This window comes from Hippocampus bargibanti, linkage group LG04, assembly GCF_051943395.1.
Source record: "Hippocampus bargibanti isolate YZ-2025 linkage group LG04, ASM5194339v1, whole genome shotgun sequence".
Taxonomy (NCBI): Eukaryota; Metazoa; Chordata; class Actinopteri; order Syngnathiformes; family Syngnathidae; genus Hippocampus; species Hippocampus bargibanti.
The window spans coordinates 2,752,286-2,779,641 of NC_142737.1; the positions used below are offsets into that span (position 1 = coordinate 2,752,286).

Consider the following 27,356-nt stretch of genomic DNA (forward strand, 5'->3'; position numbering starts at 1 on the left):
ATCTTTCACAGTAAAAATTTTTGGAGTGTTTTTTTGGGAACAAACGTTTTTGTCAAACACTTCCTCAATTGATGAACTGACTCACTTTGTCTGTTATACAGTGATACCTTGGCTTACGAACTTAATTGGTTCCCAGACAATGTGCAACGCAAAAAGTGTGTTTCCCAAACATTGATTTCCCATAGGAAACCATTAAAATGAGAATAGTCCATTCCCAGGTCCCCATAAAACATAATTCTCTACTTTCTAATTTTCTAAGCCTTAAAATTTACACAAAATATACATTATTTAATGCATAATAAATGTGCTATGGCATTATAATTAAGGAAATAAACTGTACTGTATAATAGTCATTTTATTTACCCTTGTGATGGTCGATGGCTTGATGGAATGGAGTGGCCAACTTGAGGAATGATTCCTTGTAAGCTTTGGCAGCTTTATCGTCAGAACTGGCTGCCTCACCATGACGAATCACACTATGAATCCCTGTATGATGCTTAAAGTTCTCGAACCATGCTAGCCTTGAAATCATCAATGGATGACGAACTTCCAGGTTGCCTCTTGACAATATCCGAGTGAAGTTGCCATCCTTTCTCTGCGATAATTTTACCTAGTTCCTCATCAATTGTGTTTTGTTTCGCTGGGTTGATAGCTTTTTGCATCAAGTGTACAGATGGCTTGTGCGGATTATTTGCGGAGCCTGATTGATGGGAATTTTAACCTTGCAGTCTACACTTTGCCTTTGAATGATCAAAGTTGAAACAAGTCCAAATGTTACTGTTTTCTATCCATTATCTCACTCGCTCTCGGTCGTTTGCCTGTCTCTTTAATGTTTAAACCACCTCTCCTCACTGCAGCGTTCTTGACCAATCACGTGGCTTTAACCGAAGACTGGGGGCGGGGAATAGAGGACAAAAATAAGTCAGCTGCTATTTTCTTGTTAGGGAAACGGGCTCGTTCGTGAACGACACATCACTCATTGTCGCAGCTCCGTGTGTATCCCGAAAAATAGTTCGTATGCCAAGGTAAAATGTTCATAAATTTAACATTCGTAAACCGAAAAGTTTACATACATAAACGTACGTACATAAAAAAAACTGTAGTGTCACGCTGAGGCAAACAAGACATGTTTACTCCAAGACGGTTGCGAAGCATTCCGCACAAAAGACAAAATCAATTAGAAATCACAAATGAACATTTGTACAAAATTAACGAATGACGAAAACAATTTAAAAAAAACTTTGCATCGATCGTGTCCCTTTGCGTCTTGTAGATAAAAATCTGGAGTAAAAACAGGAACCAGGAAGGAACAATTTTTTTTTTTCCTTACATTTTTTTCTTGGTTAAATTGCGAGGCGAACTTTTGAGCAAGTCTCTGATACGGAGGTACGTCCCCGTGGCTTCGGCTACCTCTGTGTACTCGGGGGTGTTCTCGAAAGGCACAATGCCCTCTGCAAAGCAGCTCCGGTCGGGGACGGCAGATACTTTGGGATCCACGGCCTTAGGGGAGGCCTTGTTTCCACCTTGGGATTCTGGATCGGGGCTCTGAGGACTGTCATCCACAAATTTGCTTGGACCGGGACTTTGGGGGTTGCGGGAGGCCCCGTTTCCACCTTGGGATTCTGGATCGGGGCTCTGAGGACTGTCTTCCACAAATGTACTTGGACCGGGACTTTGGGGGGTGTCCTCGTTTGATTTTTGGGGAGTGTCCAAAAGTGCAGAAGGACTGTGGGGGATTTTGGAGTCCGTGCTCTGGAGCGCCGCCCAGATGAGTCTTTGCTGTTCCTCCAGTTCCTCTAGGGTGAGCTCGTCCTGCCTCGCTTCATCCACGACCACCCAGTGGGACCCCAGCGTCGCCGCGGAGCCTTCGGTTGGCGTTGGAGGCGGCGTGGTTTTGGGCAGAGGCGTGTCGGGCGGGGTGCCGGGCGGTGGATCAGGCGGCGAGCGCTGCATCAGTGGCGGTTCAAAGGGGAGGTCACTGTGGCGAGGGGTGTGGTAAGGGGTTCCAGGATCTAGTGGGCGGGAGATATCAAACTTTTATTACAGTGGACCGTACCATTTACAATTGGATGGGATGGGGGGGGGGTGTATTATTGAGGTTCGACTCCGAATAGGGAAAAAAATGGCATATGATTGATGCTCATAAATGCCATGAAGAAAAAAAGGGAACATTTTAAATGAGAAAGGAATTGGGTAAAGTTTTAAATGATTGTAAAAAAAAATAAAAAAAATGACGTAATAATAATACAGTAAAGTCTCGTTATATCGATATCGGATATATCGATAGTCCCGGTTATATCGATACTATTTCTATGCACGCACGGAGAAAATTACATGCAAACAGGGTCGGATATATCGATAGTCCTGGTTATATCGATATTTTTTCGGACTCCCGAGAATATCGATATAACGAGACTTTACTGTACATTAAAGTATATAAATTAGCTTAGAAACAGTTGCCACCTATTTGCACAAAATTATGATTTTTAAATAATAAAATAAAATGTATTTTTTTAAAAACAGTTGCCACCTATTCGCATAGAACTATGATTATTTTAAATAAATGACGCCATGAAGAAAAAAATGTGAACATTTCAAATGAGAAAGGAATTGGCTAAAAAAATATTGTTTTAACTCATCGTAAAAAAATAAAATAAAATAAAATTATAATGCAATAATAATAACTTAACGGACAACTGACGTCTCCGGACAAGTTGTGTCCATAATTTGTAAAATGGCTTCAAATGACTTCTACTGAGCGTATTTTACTCGTGCTGAATATTCAGGAAGTCTTCTTTTTGAGTTGGTGACGAGTCTGTACGTGACGTCACTAAAGGAACACCCACTGCCTGAAAAAAAGACACATTGTAGCGGTCCTTCCATCATGTCAATGTATTTTGCTGTACTTGTTTGGTCTGGGGACCTCGTGTTGCACCCAAAAGCCGCCAGAAGAGGGTGTCCAAGCTCCATATAAGGAATTTATCAGCCTGTGGAAACGGAGATGGCCACAGGAGGTCGCCATTTTGTGCCTCTTTTCTGGTGATCGTTTCTCCCCAATGTTGCCTCAAAATGGCATGGAATAAATTCTGTAATCGATTGCAAACATGTATGCTTTCCTCTTCAGAACTATTTGAATCATATTCATAACTGGATGTGTAACAAGAAAGCATATTCTCCGAATCTGAAGCCATTGTTTTGATTCTCAATCAATGCAAGACGTCTTGGCGTGACGTCACGAACTGGAAGCGGGACTTTCTGAAAATGCCCAATTCGCACCTCAATTTTTTTGCAGATTTTGGACACTAACTCATTTTTATTGGTGTTTTTCATTTGAATAAAAATATCATACTGCGTGTTTTGGGTATTTTAGATGCTATAAAACGTTTTTCTGATGTCAGTTAAGAAACAAAAAAGTGACGTCGGTTGTCCTTTAAGAGTAAACCTTCCCTCGAGTAAACGTGTATTTTTGATGCTCTATCACAGCCAAATATGGATACGATCGAGCGACCGCCGAGATGATTTGGTTTTTACCTGATTCGATATCCATGTCAGAGTTGCTATCATGGCAGGACCGTGTCCTCTTCAGGGGATGTTGGGACGAATCCGATTCGCTAGGTCTCTTGAGACTCGTGTTGTCTGGCTGTTGACATGTCATTTTCACAATCATATGAAAAAAAGTGAAGAAAATTAAGAAGAAAAAGTGCATACACATATATATTTATATATATATACACACACACACACATACACATTTACAGTGATACCTTGGCTTACGAACTTAATTGGTTCCCAGACAGTGTGTATAAGGCGAAAAGTGTGTATCCCAAAAAATAATTTCCCATAGGAAACCATTAAAATGAGAATAACCCGTTCCCAGGTCCCTATAAAACCTGATTTTCTACTAAATAAGCCACAAAATTACACAAAATATACCTTATTTTATGTATAATAAATGTGCTATTGTATTGTAATGAAAGAAATACACTGCACTGTATAATAAATTCATTTTATTTACATTTGTGATGGTCGTTGATGGCTTGATGCAATGGACTGGCCGGTTTCATCAGCATTAAACACTTGATGAGGAACGTGCCCTTCTTCTTTCACCATCTTGAGGAATGATCCCTTGTAGGTGCTTTCTCTGCGATAATTTTACCAAGTTCCTCATCAATTGTGTTCTGTTTAGTTGCGTTGATAACTTTTTGCATCAAGTGTACAGATGGCTTGTGCGCGTTATTTGTGGAGTCTGATTGATATGATATTTTAACCTTGCAGTCTACACTCTGCCTTTGAACTATCAAAGTTGAAACCAGTCCAAATGTCACTCTTTTCTATCCATTTTCTCACTCTCTCTCTGTTGTCTGCCTATATCTATTTAATGTTTCACACCTCCCCCCCCCCCCCTAACTGCTGCGTTCTTGACCAATCACGTGGCTTTAACCGAAGATTAGGGGCGGGGAATAGATGACAAAAACAAGTCGGCTGCCATTTTCTTGTTCGCAGAACGGGCTCGTTCGCAAACGACACATCACTCATTGTGGCATTCCGTGTGTATCCCGAAAAATAGTTTGTATGCTAAGGTTAAATTTTCATAAATTTAACGTTAGTAAACCGAGGTATCATACATACTAGCGGAATAAAAAGCAAAGTTTAGTGACTCTTACTTTTGTATAAATTAGAGTAAGCGCTTCGTAAAGTGAAAGGACAAATCTTGAGTTAAGAGCTATATATTTGGAAAGGAGCACTAGTTTCACGATCGAGTAGCATTACCGAAGCAAAGTGAGTGGACAGGTAAGCGGCAAAGTTCTGCTTCAAGTCGTTGTACTGCATTGGCAATGAATTGTAGCGCACGAATTCCTGCATAGAAGAACAAAGGACAAACATTTGAAGTTTTTTTTTTTAACCAACCGAGTTTAATTCATTCACTACCAGACGATGTGCGAAAATGTGTTCATTCCTGTACCAGGGTTTTTGTCATTGTCACTTAAATTCCAGGACCCACAGAATATTGAGTTTAAGGACTACATAAATATTCAATACAGCGTGAGAAACCTTATTCTCTTCTTCTTTCATCAGAAAAAAAAAAAATGTTAATTCCTAAATTATGTGGGTCTGGAGTTATACAAGCTTGAAATGAGGGCAGCTGTCCAAAATATAATGCAATACAGTAAAGTCTCGTTATATCGATATCGGATATATCGATAGTCCCGCTTATATCGATACTATTTCTATGAACGCAAGGAGAAAATTTACATGCCGCAGGATCGGATATATCGATAGTCCCGGTTATATCAATATTTTTTCGGACTCCCTTGAATATCGATATAACGAGACTTTACTGTACATACATATTGGTTTATATAGCGCTTGAACGACAGCTGAAACTGGAAAAAAAAAGCGCTAACATGGAAAAAAAGGGAAATGCTCCCCCCTAATGGATGGGAAATAACACTGCCAGAGGTCTGACCAGCGCTTTATCAACACCCAAGCATGAAAAACAAAACCCCGACAAATTTGGGAATTGCGCTCTGTCATATTTTCAATTCCCGAATAAACTTGTGACAGGCAGTGAATGAGTTAATCTTGTAAAAAAAAAAAAATCTGCAGTATTTCATAAAGAAGGATGTTGTGGCGTGGTGGCAACTTACGTCTTTGACTTTGTGTGGTGCTGGCACATTGAATCCTGGGAAATCCACCAGTTTAGAAACATCGTAAGAGAGGCTTCGCGGGCTGGTCAGACTGTCGTTATTTGAGACTAGACAACAAATAAAAACAAGAGTGTGAGATTGTATTTTACATACAGTAAAGTCTCGTTATATCGATATCCGATATATCGATAGTCCCGGTTATATCGATACTATTTCTATGCACGCACGGAGAAAATTACATGCAAACAGGGTCGGTCTTGAATATCGATATAACGAGACTTTACTGTAAATCTCATTTGAATATTTTTTCCCCACTACTATCATACAAAATGTAAATAACAGTGACCGTCATGGGGTGTGGGGATGGACCATCACTTGAGCTATCTGCTTGGCTATCTAGCTGGCTATCTGGCTGCCTGGCTACCTAGCTAGCTATCTATTTGCTATATTAGCTATCTAACTAGCTGGCGATTAGTTATCTATTAGCTAGATAGCTATCTAACTTTCTATGTATTTGAGTTATTCCGTGTTGAGTGAATGCTGGCGCATGTGGCTGCCGCTGCTCACCCACAGAAAAACTGATCCTGTGACTGTAAAGCAGGGGCGTCAAAGTCATTTTTTGCCGCGGGCCACATTGTAGTTATGGTTTCCTCTCGAGGGCCGTTATGAATTTGGGGAACCCATTAGAATGTTTAAATCGCTTCAAATACAGTAAAGTCTCGTTATATCGAAATTCAAGGGAGTCCGAAAAAATATCGATATAACCGGGACTATCGATATATCCGACTATCGATATATCCGATATCGATATAACGAGACTTTACTGTATTACATATAGAGCACACAGCAAATTAATGAATAACTCGTTTTCAAATCTGAAGTCAAGAATAATGACTTTTATTGTGATTGACATCCAAAAATATGACATTTTGGCTCAGGTTTTAGCAATCATCATGGAATTTAACAAGTTTGATTTGCTTTCGCGGGCCGAAAAAAAATGATGTGGCGGGCCGGATTTGGCCCGCGGGCCTTGACTTTGACACCTGTGATGTAAAGTGACCTGACAGTTTTGAAAGGCACGTAGAAATGAAATGTATTATTATTATTATTATTATCTAGCTATTTAGTTGGCTAGCTAGCTATTTTCTGTCTATTTGCTGTCTAGTTGGCTACCTATTAGCTATCTAGCTAGTTAGGTACCTAGCTGTCTAGTTGTTAGCTAGCTGGCTGTATTGTATTCGTATTGTATTTGTATTGTATTTTATCATGTATAATTAGGGGACAGGGGGGAGTTGCAGACAGACAAAGTGGAATGGATCACAAAAATAAAGTGTCCTTGAGAGTTTTGTAAGGTGTTTATAAATGAAATTGATTATTAAAAAGCAAACAAGCAGCCTTACCGTTTCCGTCGTAGAGCGCTAAACCCGAATTCTCCAGTTCGGCTTCCTTGAGCCAACCGGGCGGGTAGCCCAGCTGCCTCATGCGATAGATGAGCGGCGGCAGGGTGTTGCCGTCCACTCCTAGCGCGGTCAAAAGCTCCTTGCTGCACACAAGCGTGTTCTTTACAAACAAGAGTTTGTAACTCAAAAGGAGCAGAGCAAGCGCGACAAACGATACGTGCCTCAAGACCCCCGGCTTGAATTTGGAGAAACGCTCTTCCACCTCCGCGTGGTAGCGCTGGTTCCCGAGCCCAACATGGTTCTGGTGGAAGTCCTTTTTTCTTCGGTTGATGGCTGCCCTGTCTTTAGGCTAACGACACACGCAAGCAAGCGGTATTGCGTCAGACACATCATCATTTTGAAGCATTTAAAACAAACCCGAACACACGTTGATGAAAAGGTTTCTTTAGTCGTCATCTGTACTTTTTTGAAGGCGTCGGACGTTTCGCTCCTCATTCAAAGAGCTTCGTCAGCAAACTAAAGTTGTGCTGGTAACTCTGGCCCTATACAGTGATACCTCGGTTTACGAACCCCTTGGCTTATGAACTTTTCGGTTTACGAACGTTAAATTTATGAAAATTTTACCTTGTCATACGAACTATTTTCAAGATACACACGGAGCTGCCACAATGAGTGATGTGTCGTTTGCCAACGAGCCCGTCCGTTCTCCTAACAAGAAAATGGCAGCTGGCTTGTTTTGGTCCTCTATTCCCCACCCCCAGTCTCTAGTTAAAGCCACGTGATTGGTCAAGAACGCTGCAGTGAGGGGAGGTGGTATAAACATTAAAGTGACAGGCAGACGACAGAGAGAGAGTGACAAAATTGATAGAAAAGAGTGACATTTGGACTGGTTTCAACTTTGATAGTTCAAAGGCAGAGTGTAGACTGCAAGGTTAAAATTCCCATCAATCAGGCTCCACAAATAACGCGCACAAGCCATCTGTACACTTGATGCAAAAAGCTATCAACCCAGCTAAACAGAACACAATTGATGAGGAACTAGGTAAAATTATCGCGGAGCCAGCTAAACAGAACACAACTGATGAGGAACTAGGTAAAATTATCGCAGAGAAATCACCTACAAGAAATCATTCCTCAAGATGGAGCAAGAAGGTTACGCTCCTCATCAAGTGTCTAATGCAGATGAAACCGACCCTTCCATTCCGTCAAGCCGTCAACGACCATCACAAAGGTCAATAAAATGACTTTATTATACAGTACAGTTTATTTCTTTAATTATAATACCACAGCACATTTATTATACATAAAATAAGGTATATTTAGTGTAGCTTTAAGGCTTAGAAAATTAGAAAGTAGAAAATTATGTTTTATGGGGACCTGGGAACGGATTCTTCTCATTTTAATGGTTTCCGATGGGAAATTAATTTTTGGGATACACACTTTTCACCTTACACACTCTGTATGGTAACCAATTAAGTTCGTAAGTCAAGGTATCACTGTATATATCCCTAATGGACAGAGGTGGCACTGATAGGTCCCTGTTTTGAAGTTGGGGGAGCAGTAGACTAATCCTTGAAGCTAATCTGATGACTTCTCGTGTTGCGTCTGATTACCAGCACAACTTCAGTTCGCTGACGAAGCTCTTCGGATGAGGACTGATGACAGCTAAAGAAACTTGTTTAGCTTTCTGCTTTCGAGTATTGTCTTAATTCTGCGACAAAGTAGGGCCAGATTAATTTTTTAAAGTGGAATGTGGATTCTGACTCACCAGGGGGCAGTCTTTCACATGATGAGTAGTTAAACCGCAGTTAAAACATAACCCGGTGTGCCTGCAATGGACAGAAATGTTCAAATATTAGTCATTCAAATCAACCGAGGTGAGTTCGATGGTAGATTTAACTCATTCACTGCCATTCAGGAAATTATTTGGTAATTGAAAATAGGACGTAGAGCGCCATTCCCGAATTTGTTTTTTTTTTTTTTTTTTTCTTGTTTGGGTGCCGATATAGCGCTGCCCATGGCCTCTGGCAATGTTTTTTTTCTCTATTCCACAAGGGGGCAGCATTTCCCCTTTTTCCATATTAGTGCTTTGTTCCCGCTTCTGTTGTTGTTAAAGCACTATATAAACCAATATGTATGTAGTGCATTGTATTTGAGCTACATAGCTAGCTAGCGGCTAGCTAAGTCTGTGTAAACTCTGTCGTACAGGAGTGGGCCATTGATGAAAATGTTTCTTCAACCATCATCTGTAGTTAAGAAGTACAGATGAGGACTTATCATTGATTAGCTAGCTAGCTTTCTATCTATTTGAGTAACTTCCGGGTTGAGTGAATGCTGGCGCGTGTGGCTGCCGCTGCTCACCCACAGAAAAACATATCCTGTGACTGTAAAGTGACCTTGAAAGTTTTGAAAGGCACTTAAAATGTATTATGATGATGATTATTATGATTATTATTTTGGACATCTGCCCTTATTTCAAGCTCATATAACTCCAGCCCGATATCATTTAGGAATTAACAGTTTCTGATAAAGAAGAGCATCTGAGGTTTCTAACACTGTATTGGATGGTATGTAGTTGTATGCAGTAAAACTCAATATTTTGTGGGTCCTGGAATTCAAAAGAGACAATGACAAAAACCCTGGCACTGGAGTGATCACATTTTTTGCACGTCGTCTGGCAGTGAATGAGTTAAGTGATTCTCAACTATAGGCTTTTCCCCAACACACCTTTTGTCCTTCACTTCTACTTCTTCGTCTGTGCCGATAACCACTTTGAAGACCTGCTGGTAGCTTTGCGCCATTTAAGGGAATTACAATGCGGAGAGGATACACAAGTAACAATAGAGCGAGCGTTTTAAAGCTCCAAACTGCTCTTTGCGGGGGGAAATCAGCCGCCTGTAAGATACATTGGCACTTCCCATCCATCGGTGTGTTGAGTGCTGTTGTGTAACAGCGGCTGTCCCAGTTTGTCCACGCTGAAGCGGCTGAAGTATAACGCGCTACCCACCACCTAGTTTTTACAAACACACACACACACAAATACACATACACACAAACTGCTTAATACAGAAATGGTTGAATAGCATGTACTGCCACAGGAGGCCATACGACATTTTTATACGGCTGTCATCGAATAAATACAAAAAAAAAGGACAAAATACGACTTCAATAGACATTTTAGGACGGCGGGAAAAAAAAAAAAAATCAACCGAAAACAATGGCTTCAGATTCGGAGAATATGCTTTCTTGTTACACATCCAGTTATGAATATGATTCAAATAGTTCCGAAGAGGAAAGCATACATGTTTGCAATCGATTAAAGAAGTCCTTCCTTATCAATTTGAGCGAAAAAATATCAGCCTGCGTGTTTTGGGTATTTTAGATGCTATAAAACGTTTTTCTGATGTCAGTTAGGAAACAAAAAAAATGGTGTCGGTTGTCCTTTAAATATGATAACTTTTTTTCTGTCTATTTTCTATCACTGCTGCAGCGTGTTCTACCGGAGAGAAATTCCTTGTGTGTTCTACATACTTGGCCAAGAAAGATAATTCAGATTCTGCTAACTCGTGATAGCCAGCCTGTTCCGTGCGTACTCACCTTATAGGCTTCTGTTGTTGTTGTTGTTCTCACACTCGTGGTCGCCGATTTTACCGGATCTTCATCCATGGTAAACGAAGATGGCTTTATAGAGGACATAAAAATGAGTTTTTGGTTACACTAAACATTAAATACTAGGAATTTTAAGAGAACACCACATTTACTAGTGCACACCAATACACATGCGCGTAGGATCCAAAAAATAAACACACCTGAGGTTTCAGGTGTGATGATGCCGAGTTACTGCTGCCATTTGCTTCTTTTTGGTGTTTTAAAATGATACCACGGAGGCAATCTTCAATTTCTTGACGACATTGTCTAGAAGGATAGTCTCAGTCAGGGTAATCTTTTTTGCCACCTCACATCTCCTGTCCCACATAAAATCCGCTTCAATTCCAAGCCACGAAAGTTCTATATACACATAGGCAGGGCTGTGAAAATGCATCAAATGACAGGCGCAAGAAAGCACAATTGCCCCAGAGCTGTCCAGCGATGACAGTCAAATGGCACTCATATCCTTATCAATCAAAAACAGTGCTGGCATATTCGTGCTGCCGAGAAGGCGCAACCGCTCAGCTTGAATAACCCCACAAAAAAAATGCAAGTTCGACACAATATTTTAAAACTTACTTTGTGATGGCATTGTTGGAATAAATAATTTGCGCGATGGGTCCGTCAATGTTGACATCTTCTATCGTGATTCCGCTAAAGATAAATGCACAACATTAGCCACAGCACTTTGAAATACACCCCGCCCCCGGGTCATTTTGTCACCTGGGCGGCTTTAGGATAGTCAACTTTCTCCTCAAAGCTTTATGTAAAGCACATGTTAAGGATTATAGCCGTTAGCCTGTTGCTAGCTAGCTACAGTAAACATGAGTACATGCTAAACACTAGCCAGCACCGCAAGGATATTCTCCTCCGTTAGCTTCTCAATGCAGTCGTCGCACTCGACAAGGCGGCTCCGGAGCCTGCATTTCTCATCGTCGTCATCGGCCGGAAAGCGATTGTGTGTAGGAGCCAGTGGGATTCCATTCAGATCGTCAAATAACGAGTCGTATAACAAATTGATGTCGGCCATTTTCTATTGCAGCCTATGGTTCAAGAAAAGCGGGGGGCTAAAGTCGCGTTAATTGGTCGCATATGTCACGTGGTCTTTCACGTGACACAAACGGGCGCTACTATTGGTTTATTTGTACAGTGAAAACAGTAATTCTGCGTTAATTAGTTGAATTTGTCACATGGTAAGCTCGGTGACCTCTCTCAATGGTTTACTCCCGTAACCTGGGAACGTATGTACGTGGAGGCCACCTTGGTAGGGGCAACATTTCCATCTAAGATAATGTAATCGCATTGGAAAATAAATATGTACTGAGGTCATACCTGAAGCAGTTTTCGGGAGGTTTCTTTTATTGTCTATATGGGGGGAGTGTTAGCCGAATGCAGCTCGAAGGGGCGTATTTTGATTAGCTACTAGAATATGTGGTTGAAAGTTGCAACTGTAAACACAACTACCTTTTCGGGCGTGACGTCGCCCTTACGTACATACTGTAATGCTCCTCGGCGTGATAAAGGATGCGCACAGTCACTGGCACAGCCGGTCAGGCTTTTATTAAGCAAACGTTGCAGTTAGCACAATCATACTGGAGTTGTTTTTCCGCCACAACTCACGCTCAAGCTTTTCACTCAGGCTCTCCCGCGGATTACTCGTTGTCGGGTCCTCCCTTCTCCCCGTGACGTCATGCTCCCCCGACTAGCCCAGCCCCCAAATATGCAACTCACAAGCACCGGACGTTACAATATTTTGCTTTACGTCTAAAATGTTTTTTTAACGGGAACGCCCAACTCAACTGTTTGACTTTTAAAAAATAAATAAATATGTTGTCGTGTTCATTTGTTTGTGGCTGACTTTTATACCCGCGAAACAACAGTTTGGGTTTATTTTAATCAACAGCCTCTATCGGCCACCGTCCTTTGCGATTCTCACTGGTGTGTTTTGGTTTAGTGAACGGTCGAACTTGCAATACTCCGGTACATTTTATACAACGTGTTCACTAGTGTTGTACAGGGACTATGTCGAATTTTAGCTATTTGTCATTACCGAATTGGGACGCAGGCTCGAGGAAAATGCGTTACATTTACCTGGTAAACGAGTCGTCTTTCACACTCACTGACCGTCAGCAAAAGGTACGCCGAACAAACCAGAGCCGCCGTTGTTATTTGGGGCATTGGCAATGCTGGTAATTGGTAATTTCACAAGTTTTTTTGTTGAGATTTTGTTTGTGATGCATTTGGGAGACTACTCGAGATGGTTCGTCTTGTTTAGCTTGAAGAAATGGGCTGTTTATTTGCCGGAGTGCAGAAAGCAACCGCTTCAAGGGACCGGATGTAGCACTGTGGCCGGGTTGCCAGAACCTGCTCAACAAAATCCAGCATTACGCCTCATTTACTTTAAAGGACAACCGACGTCTACGGACAAGTTGTGTCCATAATTTGTAAAGTCACTTCAAATGACTTCTACTGAGCGTATTTTACAAAGATTCCACGGCATATAGCTATATTTTACGTTTTAAGACTCGCGCTGACTATTCAGTAAGTCTTGTTTTTGAGTTGATGACGATGCCGGACGTGACGTCACGTCTGGAACGCCCCTGGCGGACAAAATGCATTTTGGGTACTTTGTTTGGTCTGAAAACTTTGTGTTGGTCCGTGTTGATGGCAAAATTAGAAGGAAAACACAAATAACGCGATGGTGAATCGTTGTGTGTTGCACCAAGACTACTATTTGATACGAGACGAATCAGCCCATTTCCAACGGAGCTTGTGCACCATCTTGTGCATTTTCTGGGACGCTACATTGGAGTCCTGATGGCTCGAATTGATACGGGAGGACTTCTTTAATCGATTGCAAACATTTATGCTTTCCTCTTCAGAACTATTTGAATCATATTCATAACTGGATGAGTAACAAGAAAGCATCTTCTCCGAATCTGAAGCCATTGTTTTAATTCTAGAGCAAGGCAAGACGTCCTGCCGTGACGTCACGAAAAAGGGGGCGGGACCTTCTGAAACTCAGCATCTCCGAGGTCATTTTGAACTAGTTTTGGGACACAAGCTCATTTTTATTGGTGTTTTGCATTTGACGAAAAATATCAGCCTGCGCGTTTTGGGTATTTTAGATGCTATAAAACGTTTTTCTGATGTCAGTTAGGAAACAAAAAAATTGTGTCGGTCGTCCTTTAATAGAGAATATTATAGCATTGCACAAAACGAGGACACAAAATAACAGTTTCTTCAGAGTTGTATTTTTTTTAAGTATTGAAAACTGTTTTTGTTGAAGGGGTCGGTTCCACTCTTCCTCGGTGCCGACCTCTTGGCCGCCACAGATGTGCGCCCAGAGAACCATCCCAGGCATCATGCCAAGTTTGCCAGGAAAGGTCTCGCCACCAAAGTCCACTTCTCTTCAGGTATTAAACTCAACATGATAAAGAATCTATCCCAGCAGGGTTTCTGATATCAGCAGGACCTTGTGTGGCTTTTTTTGTCAGAATTTAGGTTCCGCGGGTTGAAAGTGGCGACATCCAACAACGGCCTCTGGTTCTACACAATTCACGGGCTTTTCCGCATCGCCTTTGAGATGTACGCAAAGCGGGAGCAACTGGCGGTGATGGATAATTTGCAGGTTCGATTCCGTAACATACAATGATACCTTGGCTTACGAACTTAATTGGTTCTCAGACAGAAAGGTGGAAAGTGAAAAGTGTGTATCCCAAAAATGAATTTCCCATAGGAAACAATTAAAATGAGAATAATCTGTTCCCATAAAAAAATAATTTTCTACTTTCTAATTTTCTAAGCCTTAAAACTACACAAAATATACCTTATATTATGTATAATAAATGTGCTTTGGGGTTATAATTAAAAAAACAAACTGTACTGTACAATAAAGTCGTTTTATTTACCTTTGTGATGGTCGTTGATGGCTTGATGGAATGGAGTGGCCGATTTCATCAGCATTAAACACTTGATGAGGAACGTATCCTTCTATCACCATGTTGAGGAATGATCCCTTGTAGGTGCTTTCTCTGCGATAATTCATCCATTGTGTATGTTTAGCTGGGTTGAAAGCTTTTTGCATCAAGTGTACAGATGGCTTGTGTGGGTTGTTTGTGGAGCCTGATTGATGGGATATTTTAACCTTGCAGTCTACCCTCTGCCTTTGAACTATCAGTTGAATCTCTCTCACTGTCGTATGCCTGTCTCTTTAATGATACAACCCCCCGCGCCACTGCTGCGTTCTTGACCAATCACGTGGCTTTAACCGAAGACTGGTGGCGGGGAATACAGGACAAAAACAGTCTGCTACCATTTTGTTGATAGAACGGGCTCGTTCGCAAACGACACATCACTCATCGAGACAGCTCCGTGTACAAAAAAAGTTCGTATGCCAAGGTAAAATTTTCATAAATGTAACGTTCGTAAACTGAAAAGTTCGTAAACCAAGGTATCACTGTATTCAAGGTCAAGGATGTATTCAAGGATTGACGGTCCGCCACTGCTTAAATGTACTTCATGTGCCCTCGATTGCAGGATTTGTGGAAATCTCAGATGAGCGACAACCCACTGAAGACCAGTTACAATTTGTGCGTGCAATTGGACCGTTCGGACGCCGCGAGTGGAACGCCCGATGAACAATCATCCAAGACTCCCGAAAATTCAAGTCGAGACTTGTCATTGGATCACTCTTACTCCACACAGCAAAGCTCTCAAAGTATTTTTGAATTTAGGAATAAACTCCAGAGCTTAAATAACAAACTGGTAGGTAAAAACGTAACGGAGCATCATCACCTGGAACCGGCTTTGGTCCTCCTGGAGCAGGCCGAGCGCTACCTGGACGGCACGGCGGAGGGGCAGGATGCGGCGGAGACGGCGCTGGCCGGTTGGCTGGGCGGCCGCTTCGCCGCGGCTCACGGCGATATCAGCCGGCGGGTGGAGGCCTTCAAGGAGCGCCACATCCAGAGGATCGAGGAATTGCCGCCGGCCGAGGAGCTGGTGGCGGAACTGTTCCCGGACGCCATGAGGACACTGCTGCTGAACTGGATGGGGCTGAGTCGGGACGAGGACCAGGCTAAGAGAAGATGCGAGTATCCCATTTTGCTTCTTATCTTGGAGTTTGCTAATCACAACCTCATCACGGGTGTGGCACATGTGCTCTACTCCACCCTTATCTGCAGGTAGTTTTCTGGTAGGATTGAAGAGGGATGGAAATTTTCTGGCCTATTTTGGGTTGACCACCTCATCCTGACGTGGCAACCAGACCTCGTCTCGGACTGAGCTTACTGTACATGTAACATCCGACTTACGACCGAGTTCCGTTCCGAGCAAACGGTCGTAAGTCGAAATGATCGTAAGTCAAAGTCCATTCAAAATGTTGAATAGAGACTCGGAGGCTAAATGACCCCTCCAATAAACACTTGAGGAACGTAGCCTTCTTCTTCCACCATCTTGAGGAATGCTTCCTTGTAAACTTCGGCAGTTTTATCGTCAGAACTGGCTGCCTCAACATGACGAATGACACTATGAATCCCTGTACGACGGTTAAAGTTCTCGAACCATCCGTGGCTAGCCTTGAAATCATCAATAGATGACGAACTTCCAGATTGCCTCTTGATGATATTAGAATCAGAATCATAAAACCTTTATTCGTCCCACAATGGGAAACTTTGCAACAATATTCAATATCCAAGTGAAGTTGCTGTGCTTTCTCTGCGATAATTTTACCTTGTTCCTCATCAATTGTGTTCTGTTTAGCTGGGTTGATAGCTTTTTGCATCAAGCGTACAGATGGCTTGTGCGGATTATTTGTGGAGCCTGATTGATGGGATATTTTAACCTTGCAGTCTACAAACTGCCTTTGAACTATCAAAGTTGAAACAAGTCCAAATTTCAGTTTTCTATCCTATTTTTCACTCTTTGTTGTCTGCCTATCTATTTTTATCTGTACTGTTCTGTAACCGCCCCCCCGCCCGCTGCTGCGTTCTTGACCAATCACATGCGGCTTTAACCGAAAACTGGTGACGGGGAATAGAGGACAAAAAAAAAAGTCGGCTGTCATTTTCTTGTTAGGAGAACGGGCTCGTTCGCGAACGACATGCGCTGCATGTGTATCCCAAAAAATAGTTTGTATGCCATGATTAAATTCTCAGGAATTTAACGTCCGTAAACCGAAAAGTTCATTAGCCAAGGCGTTCGTAAGATGAGGTATTTGTGTTTAAATAAAGCCTTCTGGCATTATTTTATTTGAGATGTGTTGGAATTCAGGGTGCCTTATTTATTTTTTATTTGTGTCAGTCATGAAAGCAGGAGTGTACACCTTTTTTTCCTATCAGTGACAAAACAAACAAAACTAAAAAAAAAAATAAAATACAAGGCAAACAAGCAAACACATTCTGACGAGCAATTGGGGATTAAAACGTTTCGATGGCATTTTTTTTCTACTTTAAACTTGAATTTGGGTATTAAGGGACAGTTTTTTTTTTGTTACTAAGAAGCTATAAAGAGTTCACATTGTACGCCGTTTACTTTCCAAACACACTCGGTCGGTACTCCCAAAAAGTTGGGTAGATCGGTTTTTCGGGTGTTAACTGTTGCAGTTTTTTTAGTTTGGGTCAAGCAACCGTTCAAATTTTCGGGGGGGGGGGGAGTGAGTACCGTGGTTTCAATTTCCAAATGTAAAAAAAAACAAACAAACAATAACAATAAACTACCACAGCTCTATTCCAAAGTGTCCATTTTTGAGCCAAATCCGCATTGATCGGACTTTCATATTTACACCAATTGAAATAAATTGAAACACAAGTCCCGCCACTGACCGTCCTAGATGGAATCCATCCCGCGAGAAAACCCGGAGGAGAAACCCAGGCCCATGCCACGCTGGGTGTGCGTCTGCGATCGGGCCATCTCATACTGCACGTCCAGATTGCGGAACATTTCTTCCTGTTTCTGAAGAGTCTTCAGGCCTTCGTCGTTAAGCGGTTTGGACGCTTCTCCATCGTCTTCATCCTGGCGGGGGACCAACGGTGAGATTTGGGCGATGTCAACAACGTGCGGGCTGGGGGATAAAATACTCACCCTGATACCCATTAATTTGCGAAATTTGACGTTTTGGTCCTTGTTGCCAAAGTTGAGGTTTTCCCACAATTCGGCCGTCTGGGACTTATCCTGGAAAACGAAAGGCAACAAAAAATAAATATAGTAATACCTTGGCTTACGAATGCTTTCGCGTACGAACGTTTCGCCTTACGAACATTAAACTCGTGAGAATATCTTGGCATACAAACTAGTTTTCGGTAAACGAACGAAACCACACGGAGCGTCACGGTGGCTGGCGGAGTAGTTCGCCACACCCACTTTCTTTCAGTGCGGTTTGTTATCAAGTGGAGTACTTTTGTCATTATGGGACAGAAAAAGACCCCACCACAGGCTAGTGTTAAGCCAAAGAGGACACAAAAGAAAATGACGGTCGAGCAGAAGAAGGAAATCATCAAAAAAAAAAACACGAATAAGGTGTGCGTTTGTGTGACTTAGCGCCCCTGTACCAGTATGCTAAGTTGAACATTGTTACGTGTTGCTAAGGGTGTTTCTGTGTTGTCTAAGCAACGGTCTCAGACAATAGAAGAGGTTGAAAAACCTCTGTTGATTTGGATTAACGAAAAGCAGCTGGCAGGGGACAGTGTGAGTGAGGGTATTATCGCCGAGAAAGCACGGCAACTTCACTCGGATATCATTAAGCGGCAACTACATTAAAGGCCATCCCAAAGATAAATAAAATAACGTTATGAGACAGTAGTTTATTTCTTTAATTACAATGCTATAGCACATTTCTTCTTCTTTTCCTTTCGGCTTTTCCCTTCAAGGGGTCGCCACAGCAAATCAGTGTCCTCCATCTTTAGATGTTTGATCCGCATGTTTGTTTTGGCCAAGCTTTTACGTCGGATTCCCCTCCTGACACAATCCTCTGTATTTATCCGGGCTTGGGACCGGCTATAGCACATTTATTATACATAAAATACGGTACATTTTGTGTAGTTTTAAGGCTTATTTGGTAGAAAATCATGTTTTATGGGGACCTGGAAACAGATTATTCTCATTTGTAATGGTTTCTTATGGGAAATAAATGTTTGGAAGACGAACTTTTCACCTTACACACACACTTTCTGGGAAACAATTAAGTTCGTAAGCTGAGGTATCACAGTAAATACATTTTTTTAATAATAATAATAATAATACATTTCATTTCCAAAAAAATCAGCATCTTTAAAGCAAGAGTGCCATCTCAAGAACTATCACAAGTGCTTCATGAAGCTTCACTTGCCCATCACTACTGTTTCGTTTTGACAAAAAAAGCTTCATCTTACCCCTTCTTTCTTGCCCTGCCACAGTTTTTTGCGCTTCTTCTCTTGCTCTGCAAACCTAGATGGGTTGACCGCGGACGGGTTGTAGTAGCTGGGCACGGCCACGCCCGTCTCGGCCAGGGCCCTAGCCTGCAACGCCGCCATCTGCGCCGCCATGGCGATCTGCGGCGTCACCTGCGTGCCCGACGCCAGCAGTGCGGCCACGTTGAGGGCGTGGTTGGCTGGGGTGGCCGCCGTCGTGGTGACGACCGTCGGTGCGGCCGTGGTGGCCTCGGGAGAAGTCGCTGGCAAGCAAATAAGCCACGTATCTTAAATATGCTAGCTTCGGAATGTGAGCTGTGACCGTCAGCAGCGGCATTTTGTATTTGATTTATTTTTTTGTTCTGCTTTAACTGCTCATTTTTTTAAATTGACAAACATTTAAGTCACGCTATAAAATGGCAACGTTTGCCAAGCCTCACCTTCAACAACCTCCTGCTGACGTTTTTCTGATAACTCCTTTTCCTTCTGGTCCTGGAGCTTCTTGGCTCGCTCTAACCTGTAAAAAGGCAAGCAAGCTTGCTTAAATTCCAGTTTGGACCAAGACAACCATTCCTTTTGAAAAGCGGTTGTCCTCGTGGTGGTGGTGGTGGTGGTCAAATCAAAGACTCATGATGACGTATGAAATAGAAATGGTTCCAATGGTTCGATTAAAAAAAATAAACAAAAATTACATGTGATAAAAAGAATTAAATAACGATTCAATCCACAGACCCCCCTGGTGAAAAAAACACTAAGAAATGGAGCTCATTTTGGGTGGAGCTCACCCAAAATGAAAACACAAAACCAACATGGCCATCCTACAGTTCAATTTGGACCATGATTTTATCCATCCATCTAGCTAGCAAGCTATCTATCGATCCATCTAGCTAATAAGCTAGCCATGTATCCATCTGGCTAGCAAGCTATCCATCAGCTGGCAAGCTTCCATGTACCCATCTAGCTAACAAGCGAACCATCTATCCATCTAGCTAGCAAGCTAGATGTACCTATCCTTCCATCTAGCTAACAAGCTATCATCTATCCATCTAGCGAATAAGCTAGCCATCTATCCATCTAGCTAGCAAGCTATCCATCAATCCATCTAGCTAGCAAGCTATCTATCTATCCATCTCGCTAGCAAGCTATCTATCTATCTAGCTAGCAAGCTATGCATCTATCTAGCTAGCAAACTATCCATCTAGATAGCAAGCTATCCATCCAGCCAGCAAGCTATCCACTTATTCATCTAGCTAGCTAGCAAGCTATCCATCTAGCTCACAAGCTATCCATCTGGCTAGCAAGCTATACATTTCTCCATCTCGCTAGCAAGCTATCCATCTATCTAGCAAGCTATCCATCTATGCATATAGCTAGCAAGCTATCCATCCACCCATCTATATAGATAGTAAGCCAGTTAGCTATCTATCCATTTATCCATCTCGCTAGCAAGCTATCTATCTATCCTTTATCCATCTGTGTCTGTCTATCTATTCATGTATTCATTTATTCCTTCATTCGTTAATTTATTCATTTATTTATGTGAGTGCCTTCTGTTTAAGCGAACAGAATCACCAATTTTTTGGCGCATACCTTCTAGCGAGGGCCTTTTGCGCATCCATGGCTGTATTGCGGCCCCGGAAGACGGGCGGATTAGCAGACCCGCTTCGACTCCTTCTGCGCACCTTTTCGCTCTTTTTCTTTCGCTCCCTAGTTTGAACACAAATATTCCATTGTGTCATTAAACAAAAAGTAAAGGTCGTAGCATTCCGGGAGCGTACCTGCTCCTGCTGCGGCTCCTGCTGCGGCTCCTGCTTTGGCTCCTGCTGCAGTAGCGGTGTTTGGACCTGGAGCGTGAGCGAGCCCTCCTCTTCCTGTCGCGGCTATGCGATCGCGAGGAGCGTCGTCTGTCTCGGCTCCTGCTGCGATGCCGCCTGATCGGGAACAACAGACCCGTTTCGCCAACTGCAAAGCTCGAGCTGTACAGTGATACCCTGGCTTACGAACTTAATTGGTGTGTAAGTTGTGTAAGGCGAAAAGTGTGTATCCCAAAAATTAATTTCCCATTGGAAACCATTAAAATGAGAATAATCCGTTCCCAGGTCCCCATGAAACATAATTTTCTCCTTTCTAAGCCTTCAAACTACCCAAAATATTCCTTATTTTATGTATAATAAATGTGCAATGGTATTATAATTAAAGAAATAAACTGTATTGTAGAATAAAGTCGTTTCATTTACCTTTGTGATGGTCATTGATGGCTTGATGCAATGGATAGCTTTTTGCATAAAGTGTCTCAATGACCTCTGGGTTGTACATCTTGGAAGTTGTGATATTGCAACAGCAACAGATGCAAGCAGACACACTAGAAACATCATTAATAGCTGGTTCCCTTGCTTGTCTTTTCATTTCAAATTGAACTGATGGCTAGTGCGGGTTATTTGTGGAGCCTGATTGATGGGATATTTTAACCTTGCAGTCTACACTCTGCCTTTGAACTATCAAAGTTGAAACGAGTCCAATTTACAGTTTTCTATCCATTTTGTCACTCTCTCTGTCGTCTGCCTGTTTCTTTAATGTTTAAACCACCTCCCCTCACTGCTGCGTTCTTGACCAATCACGTGGCTTTAACCGATGACTGGGGGCGGGGAATAGAGACCAAAACAAGCCGGCTGTCATGTTCTTTTGGGAGAACGGGCTCGTTCGCGAACGACACATCACTCATTGTGGCAGCTCTGTGTGTATCCCGAAAAATAGTTCGTATGCCAAGGTAAAATTTTCATAAATTTAACGTCCGCAAACCGAAAAGTTCGTAAGCCAAAGGGGTTCGTAAACCGAGGTATCACTGCATCATCGAATTACAAACCGGGCTTACCTGTCGCGCGAATGTGACCGGGACGAGCTACGACCCCTGGGGGACCTCCTGTCCTTGCGCCGCGACCGCTCGTCGCCGTCGTCGGCCGAGAGCCTCTCGTGGTGCTCGTCTGCTTGCTTATGCGATTTGGACGACTTCTCCGGCTCTCGCTTTCGTGCCTGTTTTAAGAAGAAGCGGGTCTCTTTCAGGAAAATAGTGCAACAAAGAAAGTTAGTACCATGGTTTGCAAGGATATCAATTTCTTGTACAAAATATGACAAAACGTCTGTGTAAGTCGTACAGGAGTGGTCCATCGGTGAGAAGGTTTCTACAGCCGTCATCTGTACTTCTTTCAAGGTGTCGGACGTTTCGCTTCTTATCCCTGAGGCTTCGTCAGCGAACTAAAATCTTTTGTTGGTAGTTTTGGCCCTATATATATCCCTACTGTCCAGATGTGGCGGTGCCAGACTCTGCTATGATTGGTCCTTGCTTTCAAGTTGGGGGGGGGGGGGGGGGGGGGGGGGGGAGGACTGCTCCCTGCGGCTACACTGATTACCCCTATTGTTCTGACTGATTACTTCTATTGTCCTGCCTGAGTATGGGGTCTACGACTGGCCCGATTGCCCCATTTGATCTGGTATCACCTCATCAGCATAACTAAGCCTATGTTGCCTAAGAAGTCAGTTGTAGGAACAATCCAAATTGAACCTTACCTCACCATGGCGATTTAGTGAAGGGTTTTGCTGTTTTATGAAAATTGCTTCTTTTACTCCCCTTTCAAACCATCTACAGTAAAGTCTCGTTATATCGATATTCAAGGGAGTCCGAAAAAATATCGATGTAACCGGGACTATCAATATATCCGACCCTGTTTGCATGTAATTTTCTCTGTGCGTGCATAGAAATAGTATCGATATAACCGGGACTATCGATATATCCGATAACGATATAACGAGACTTTACTGTATTTTCTTTTGCTAAGATTTTAACCTCATTGTCGTCAAATGAGTGGTCGCTAACTTTTAGGTGCATATGTACTGCAGATTGAGGCCCACAAGTATTATCCTTGTGATGTCTATAAAGTCTTTTTTTTTATTTTTGAGAGTGTGGCACCGTCACATCTGGACAGTAGGGATACATATATATGTAGAGATTATATATGTTATATATATATATGTTAAAGATTTTACTTCGCTGACAAAGCCTCAGGGATAAGAAGCGAAATGTCTGACACCTTCAAAGAAGTACGCATGATGGCTGAAGAAACATTCTCATCGATAAAATATGACAAAGTTGGAGTAGATACTCTCTAAAGATATTTGGAACCTTCAATGAGCATTTCCTAGCCAATGCCTCACAATCATGGACTAGTGGCGATTGAATGGATAAGAGACATCACTTTAATACATTTAAACTTGTCAAATAAATGTTCATTAAAATCAAAATAAACACAGATAAATGGTGAGAATGTGTTTGAATAGCAAATAGTTACCTGTCCCCGTGGTAGACATATTTTTTTGCTATGTCAGCAGGCTCCTCTGTTCAGTCTCTTCGTGCTTTAGCACGCTGAGTGTGATTTATCGTAGAAATGTTATCATGTGGTCTAAGCACACAATTTTACAAGTAAAAATAAATAAAAGGATATCTAATCGCCGCAGAATATGGTTGCAAGTAACACATATCCAAGGATGAAATGTAAAATCGCCGCTCATTGATTCCATTCCGACGGAATTTTTGTCCAGTCTCACTCAGGGATCCCCAACCTTTTATTTTAAAAGTCTTGATACCTACCGTGGATACAAAGCATCCATAAAGTACTTGGATCGCTTTCGCCGCATTTTTTTTTGTTCAAGCCTTATTCCAGAATTGGAACTAAAGTGATTCCTCAGCTTACGAACTTAATTGGTTCCCACAAACTGTGTGTAAGGCGAAAAGTGTGTCTTCCAAACATTTATTTCCCATACGAAACCAATAAAATTGGGATAATCTGTTCCCAGGTCCCCATAAAACATAATTTTCTATTCAATAAGCCTTAAAACTACACAAAACATACCTTATTTTATGTATAATAAATGTGCTATTGGATTATAATCAAAAAAATAAACTGTACTTATAATAAAGTCGTTTTATTTACCTTTGTGATTGTTATAGATGTAGTTGCCTCTTGGTAATATCCGAGTGAAGTTACCGTGCTTTCTCTGCGATTATACCCTCACTCACAATGTCCCCTGCTAGCTGCTTTTCGTTAATCCAAATCAACAGAACTTTTTCAACCACTTCTATTGCCTGAGATCGTTGCGTAGACAACACAGAAACACCCTTAGCCACCCGTAGCAATGGTCGACTTAGCGTACTGGTACTGGGAGGCTAAATCACACAAACGCACACCTCGACAATAAAAATAGAAGCATAGATTAAAGCCTGAACAAAATGCGGCACATAAAAGAAAAGCTGCAAATACTTTCCGAATGCCCTGTATATGTTTGCAATAACAATACCGAGAAAATATTGCAATATCTAAGTGGTCCATGGTTGGGGATCACTGATCAAATACTCACCGTGACCGCCTAATTAACAACCACTATTGACTGACGCGCTTCGAAAAGACACGCATCAAAATGTGCTTTTAAATTAAAGGAATGAGGTGAGTGATTAGTTACCTCTTTGCTCCTGCTGCGACTGCGCCTGTGTTTCCTGTTCCCTGGAAAAATGACAAGAGCAGAGCAAATTATTAGAAAAGTGGTGATAAAAGCTTCACAAGTACTTGTTTATGTTTAACACATTACCCTATGAGCCAAATATGACATTCAAATAATAATAATAATAATAATAATAATAATAATAATAATAATAATAATAATAATAATAATAATAACAATAATAAATAATAATAATAATAAAATGATAATAAAGTGCCTTTCAAAACACTCAAGGTTACTTTCCAGTCACAGGAAGGTTTTCTGTGAGTGAGCAGCGGCATTAGCTAGCTATTAGCTTTCTATTACCTAGCTATCTAGCTATTAGTAATAATAATAATAATAATAATAATAATAATAATAATAATAATAATAATAATAATAATAATACATTTAATTTACAAGTGCTTTTCCAATCACCCAAGGACACTTTACATTTAAAAGAAAAATAAACACCAGAACAATAAAACCATAAATAAAATGACAAATAATAAAAAGAGCTGATTAAACTATTAGCTATCTATTAGCTAGCTAGCTTTCTATATATTTGATTAGACATTCAATCGAGCTAAACAAAATAAAATTATCTTTTTTTTAAGTCAACCGATCGCTAACAGGAATCTTATTCTACCAGAAAATCAAATGTCTTTATTAGCTAGCTATTAGCTGTGTATTAGCTAGCTAGTAAACTTTCTATCTATTTGAGTGGACAGTGTATCAAACTAAACAAAATAAAATTCTTTTTTTAAGTCAACTGATCGCTAACAGGAATCTTATTCTGCCAGAAAATCAAATGTCTTTATTAGCTAGCTATTAGCTATGTATTAGATAGCTATGTATAGTATGTATTCGTATGTATTATTATTATTATTATTATATTTTGATTAGTATAGTATTATTAGTATGTATTAGATAGCTATGTAGGAAGACATCTTTCTATGTATTAGCTAGCTAGCTAGCTAGCTCTCTATCCATTTGAGTGGACATTCAATCAAACTAAACAAAATAAAATGATCTTTTTTTTAAGTCAACTGATCGCAAAAAAATGTCTTTACGAGTTATACAAAAATGTTTATACTATACGTGACAGACAAAACAAGAGTACAGGTTCTTTTACTTACGTTTTCTGTCCCTGGAGCGAGACCTTGACCGTGAATGGTGGTGCTTGGAGCTTCTGGACGAATCCATGTTGTGCCTCTTGCTGTGATGAACCGGTGAATTTGCTCTTGTGTTGTCTACAGATTCGGCACTTGCCTGGAATTCAAAGATCTATGTTTGTGCTTTGACCACATGCTAGTGTGTTGCAATACAAATGTAGCCATTTATTTGCTAACACGGTTATGAAGACTGATTGCATGCGTGACTGAACGATATTCTGTTTTAATTATTACTACTCCAAATTCTAATATAACCTTGAGATGCAATATCTATTGGTATATGGAGATTGACATGGTTCATACTCATGCTTAGTGTGAATTATTGGCATTAAAATGTGCCCCCATTTCAGTTATCTACTCACTATATAACCCATGTTTCGAAACTGAAGTCATTGATTCACCGTAAAATAAAAAATGGAGAAGAAATGTTATTAACAATAAATGGCAATGTGTATTTATCATATATAACTAGTAACTTGTTGCGATTGTGGTAGATCGATGAATGGATTAAAACTGAAACGTAATTCATCCGTTCATGCTCGTTGTATGTTTTTGTACTTGAAAATTCCACTAAAGTGAAGTTCAATGAATACTAATTTAATTGTTTCGCACCGGGAACAAAATGGTCGATTAATCGTTTATCGTAATTTTACCCTTCTAAATATTGGCATTGCCCGGTTTTAAATATCTTTAAAATGTAGTTTTAAAAATCTCCCTTCATACATTTTTTTGGTTGCTTATTGCGTTGCTATTACATCAAACGTGCCATACAAATACAATTTTGTTTGTACCATTCAATCGTTAGCAATGAAGCTATTATCCTCAATAGCACGTTTGTGGCTGACAAGAAACGCATACGACGTCCGAAAAAAACGGAAGCACTTCGACGTCTTTGCCAAAACGACGAACAAGCAACCGGTCATTTAATTTCAAGAATCAGTTTAGATCTTATTAATTCAAAAAAGAAACGCTTTGTGGGCCAAAATGCCGCCTAGCCACAAGGCCAAACTAAACGGGCCTCCATGGTCAAAATAAATCCATGAGACATTTTTAGAACCGCAACGTCTCGATAACACCGTAAATGCGACGCTACCATAATTACAGTAATGTTGTGTTCACATATGGCTCGAATTGCATTTTGTAATATGACTTACAGACATAATAGCTGAAGGCTCTTTGTAAACGCTCTGCTTTTCGTCGACGCCAGAATGTACTTAAAATGCTGAACTGGTTTAGCTAGCGGGGAAGGAGGCTAATCTTAGCAGGGTTGCCAAGTTTGCTTAATAAAAGCTACCGACATTTGGTCAATGACAGATCAAAAGAAGCAGAAATGAAACAGTACATCGCAATGTGAACGTTTATAAATCTAATAATGGTTCAAAGGAAACGACTTTTATTGATTATTGAGCTTTATTCGCTGTTTAATAATATTTCATGACTCTACAAAATACTGAAAGACAACCAACATGGCAACCCCTTTCACTCACTTTACCACACGAAACCCCGTATGTAATCGATCGAAAATAACCGTTGTACGATGTACTCTTTAACTATGGACTAAATTGATATCAT

General features: G+C 41.1%; 3 protein-coding genes across 4 annotated transcripts; 1 reads left to right on the forward strand and 2 right to left on the reverse strand.

The window, feature by feature from the left end:
• Positions 1-1,110: 1,110 nt before the first annotated feature.
• On the reverse strand, positions 1,111-11,750 carry zcchc8 (zinc finger, CCHC domain containing 8). The gene is made up of 14 exons (XM_088993555.1): positions 11,558-11,750; positions 11,420-11,459; positions 11,276-11,350; positions 10,858-10,963; positions 10,646-10,729; positions 9,955-10,058; positions 9,776-9,838; positions 8,817-8,877; positions 7,270-7,397; positions 7,049-7,191; positions 5,649-5,755; positions 4,771-4,857; positions 3,532-3,640; positions 1,111-2,012 (listed from the first exon to the last, which is right to left on the reverse strand). Exons 1-14 carry the CDS (start codon positions 11,724-11,726, stop codon positions 1,327-1,329), a joined length of 1,962 nt encoding a protein of 653 aa, XP_088849681.1. The 5' UTR covers positions 11,727-11,750; the 3' UTR covers positions 1,111-1,326.
• A 410-nt stretch (positions 11,751-12,160) lies between these two features.
• On the forward strand, positions 12,161-17,390 carry LOC148898724 (uncharacterized). Its single transcript, XM_088993564.1, has 4 exons — positions 12,161-12,832; positions 13,986-14,112; positions 14,194-14,327; positions 15,236-17,390. The coding sequence occupies exons 1-4, from the start codon at positions 12,719-12,721 to the stop codon at positions 15,881-15,883; spliced, it is 1,023 nt and encodes a 340-aa protein (XP_088849690.1). The 5' UTR covers positions 12,161-12,718; the 3' UTR covers positions 15,884-17,390.
• rsrc2 (arginine/serine-rich coiled-coil 2) lies at positions 17,273-27,057 on the reverse strand. 2 transcript variants are annotated; one of them, XM_088993562.1, is made up of 10 exons: positions 26,939-27,057; positions 25,749-25,881; positions 24,592-24,632; positions 21,953-22,110; positions 20,859-21,011; positions 20,671-20,787; positions 19,521-19,597; positions 19,063-19,343; positions 17,777-17,866; positions 17,273-17,707 (listed from the first exon to the last, which is right to left on the reverse strand). In XM_088993562.1, the coding sequence occupies exons 1-10, from the start codon at positions 26,942-26,944 to the stop codon at positions 17,522-17,524; spliced, it is 1,242 nt and encodes a 413-aa protein (XP_088849688.1). In that variant the 5' UTR covers positions 26,945-27,057; the 3' UTR covers positions 17,273-17,521. The 2 variants fall into 2 exon arrangements, with proteins under 2 accessions (XP_088849688.1, XP_088849689.1); XM_088993563.1 differs by lacking the exon at positions 26,939-27,057 and adding an exon at positions 23,424-23,497 and having other exon boundaries at positions 21,953-22,133; positions 25,749-25,837.
• Between the last annotated feature and the right edge of the window lie 299 nt (positions 27,058-27,356).

Bases quoted from the DNA above. Each gene is read 5' to 3' on its own strand.
- rsrc2 (XM_088993562.1), bottom strand. The intron at 24,633-25,748 runs GTAAGTAAAAGA...TCATTTTTCCAG, and splicing joins TCGCTCCAGGGACAGAAAAC to GGAACAGGAAACACAGGCGC. The intron at 20,788-20,858 runs GTACGCTCCCGG...TGTTCAAACTAG, and splicing joins AGGAGCCGCAGCAGGAGCAG to GGAGCGAAAGAAAAAGAGCG.
- LOC148898724 (XM_088993564.1), top strand. From the start codon at position 12,719: ATGTCGAATTTTAGCTATTTGTCATTACCGAATTGGGACGCAGGCTCG. The intron at 12,833-13,985 runs GTACGCCGAACA...TTTTTGTTGAAG, and splicing joins TCACTGACCGTCAGCAAAAG to GGGTCGGTTCCACTCTTCCT. The intron at 14,113-14,193 runs GTATTAAACTCA...TTTTTTTGTCAG, and splicing joins CAAAGTCCACTTCTCTTCAG to AATTTAGGTTCCGCGGGTTG.
- zcchc8 (XM_088993555.1), bottom strand. From the start codon at position 11,726: ATGGCCGACATCAATTTGTTATACGACTCGTTATTTGACGATCTGAAT. The intron at 11,351-11,419 runs GTGACAAAATGA...ATTTATCTTTAG, and splicing joins ACTATCCTAAAGCCGCCCAG to CGGAATCACGATAGAAGATG. The intron at 8,878-9,775 runs GTGTGTTGGGGA...TGTCCATTGCAG, and splicing joins GTAGAAGTGAAGGACAAAAG to GCACACCGGGTTATGTTTTA.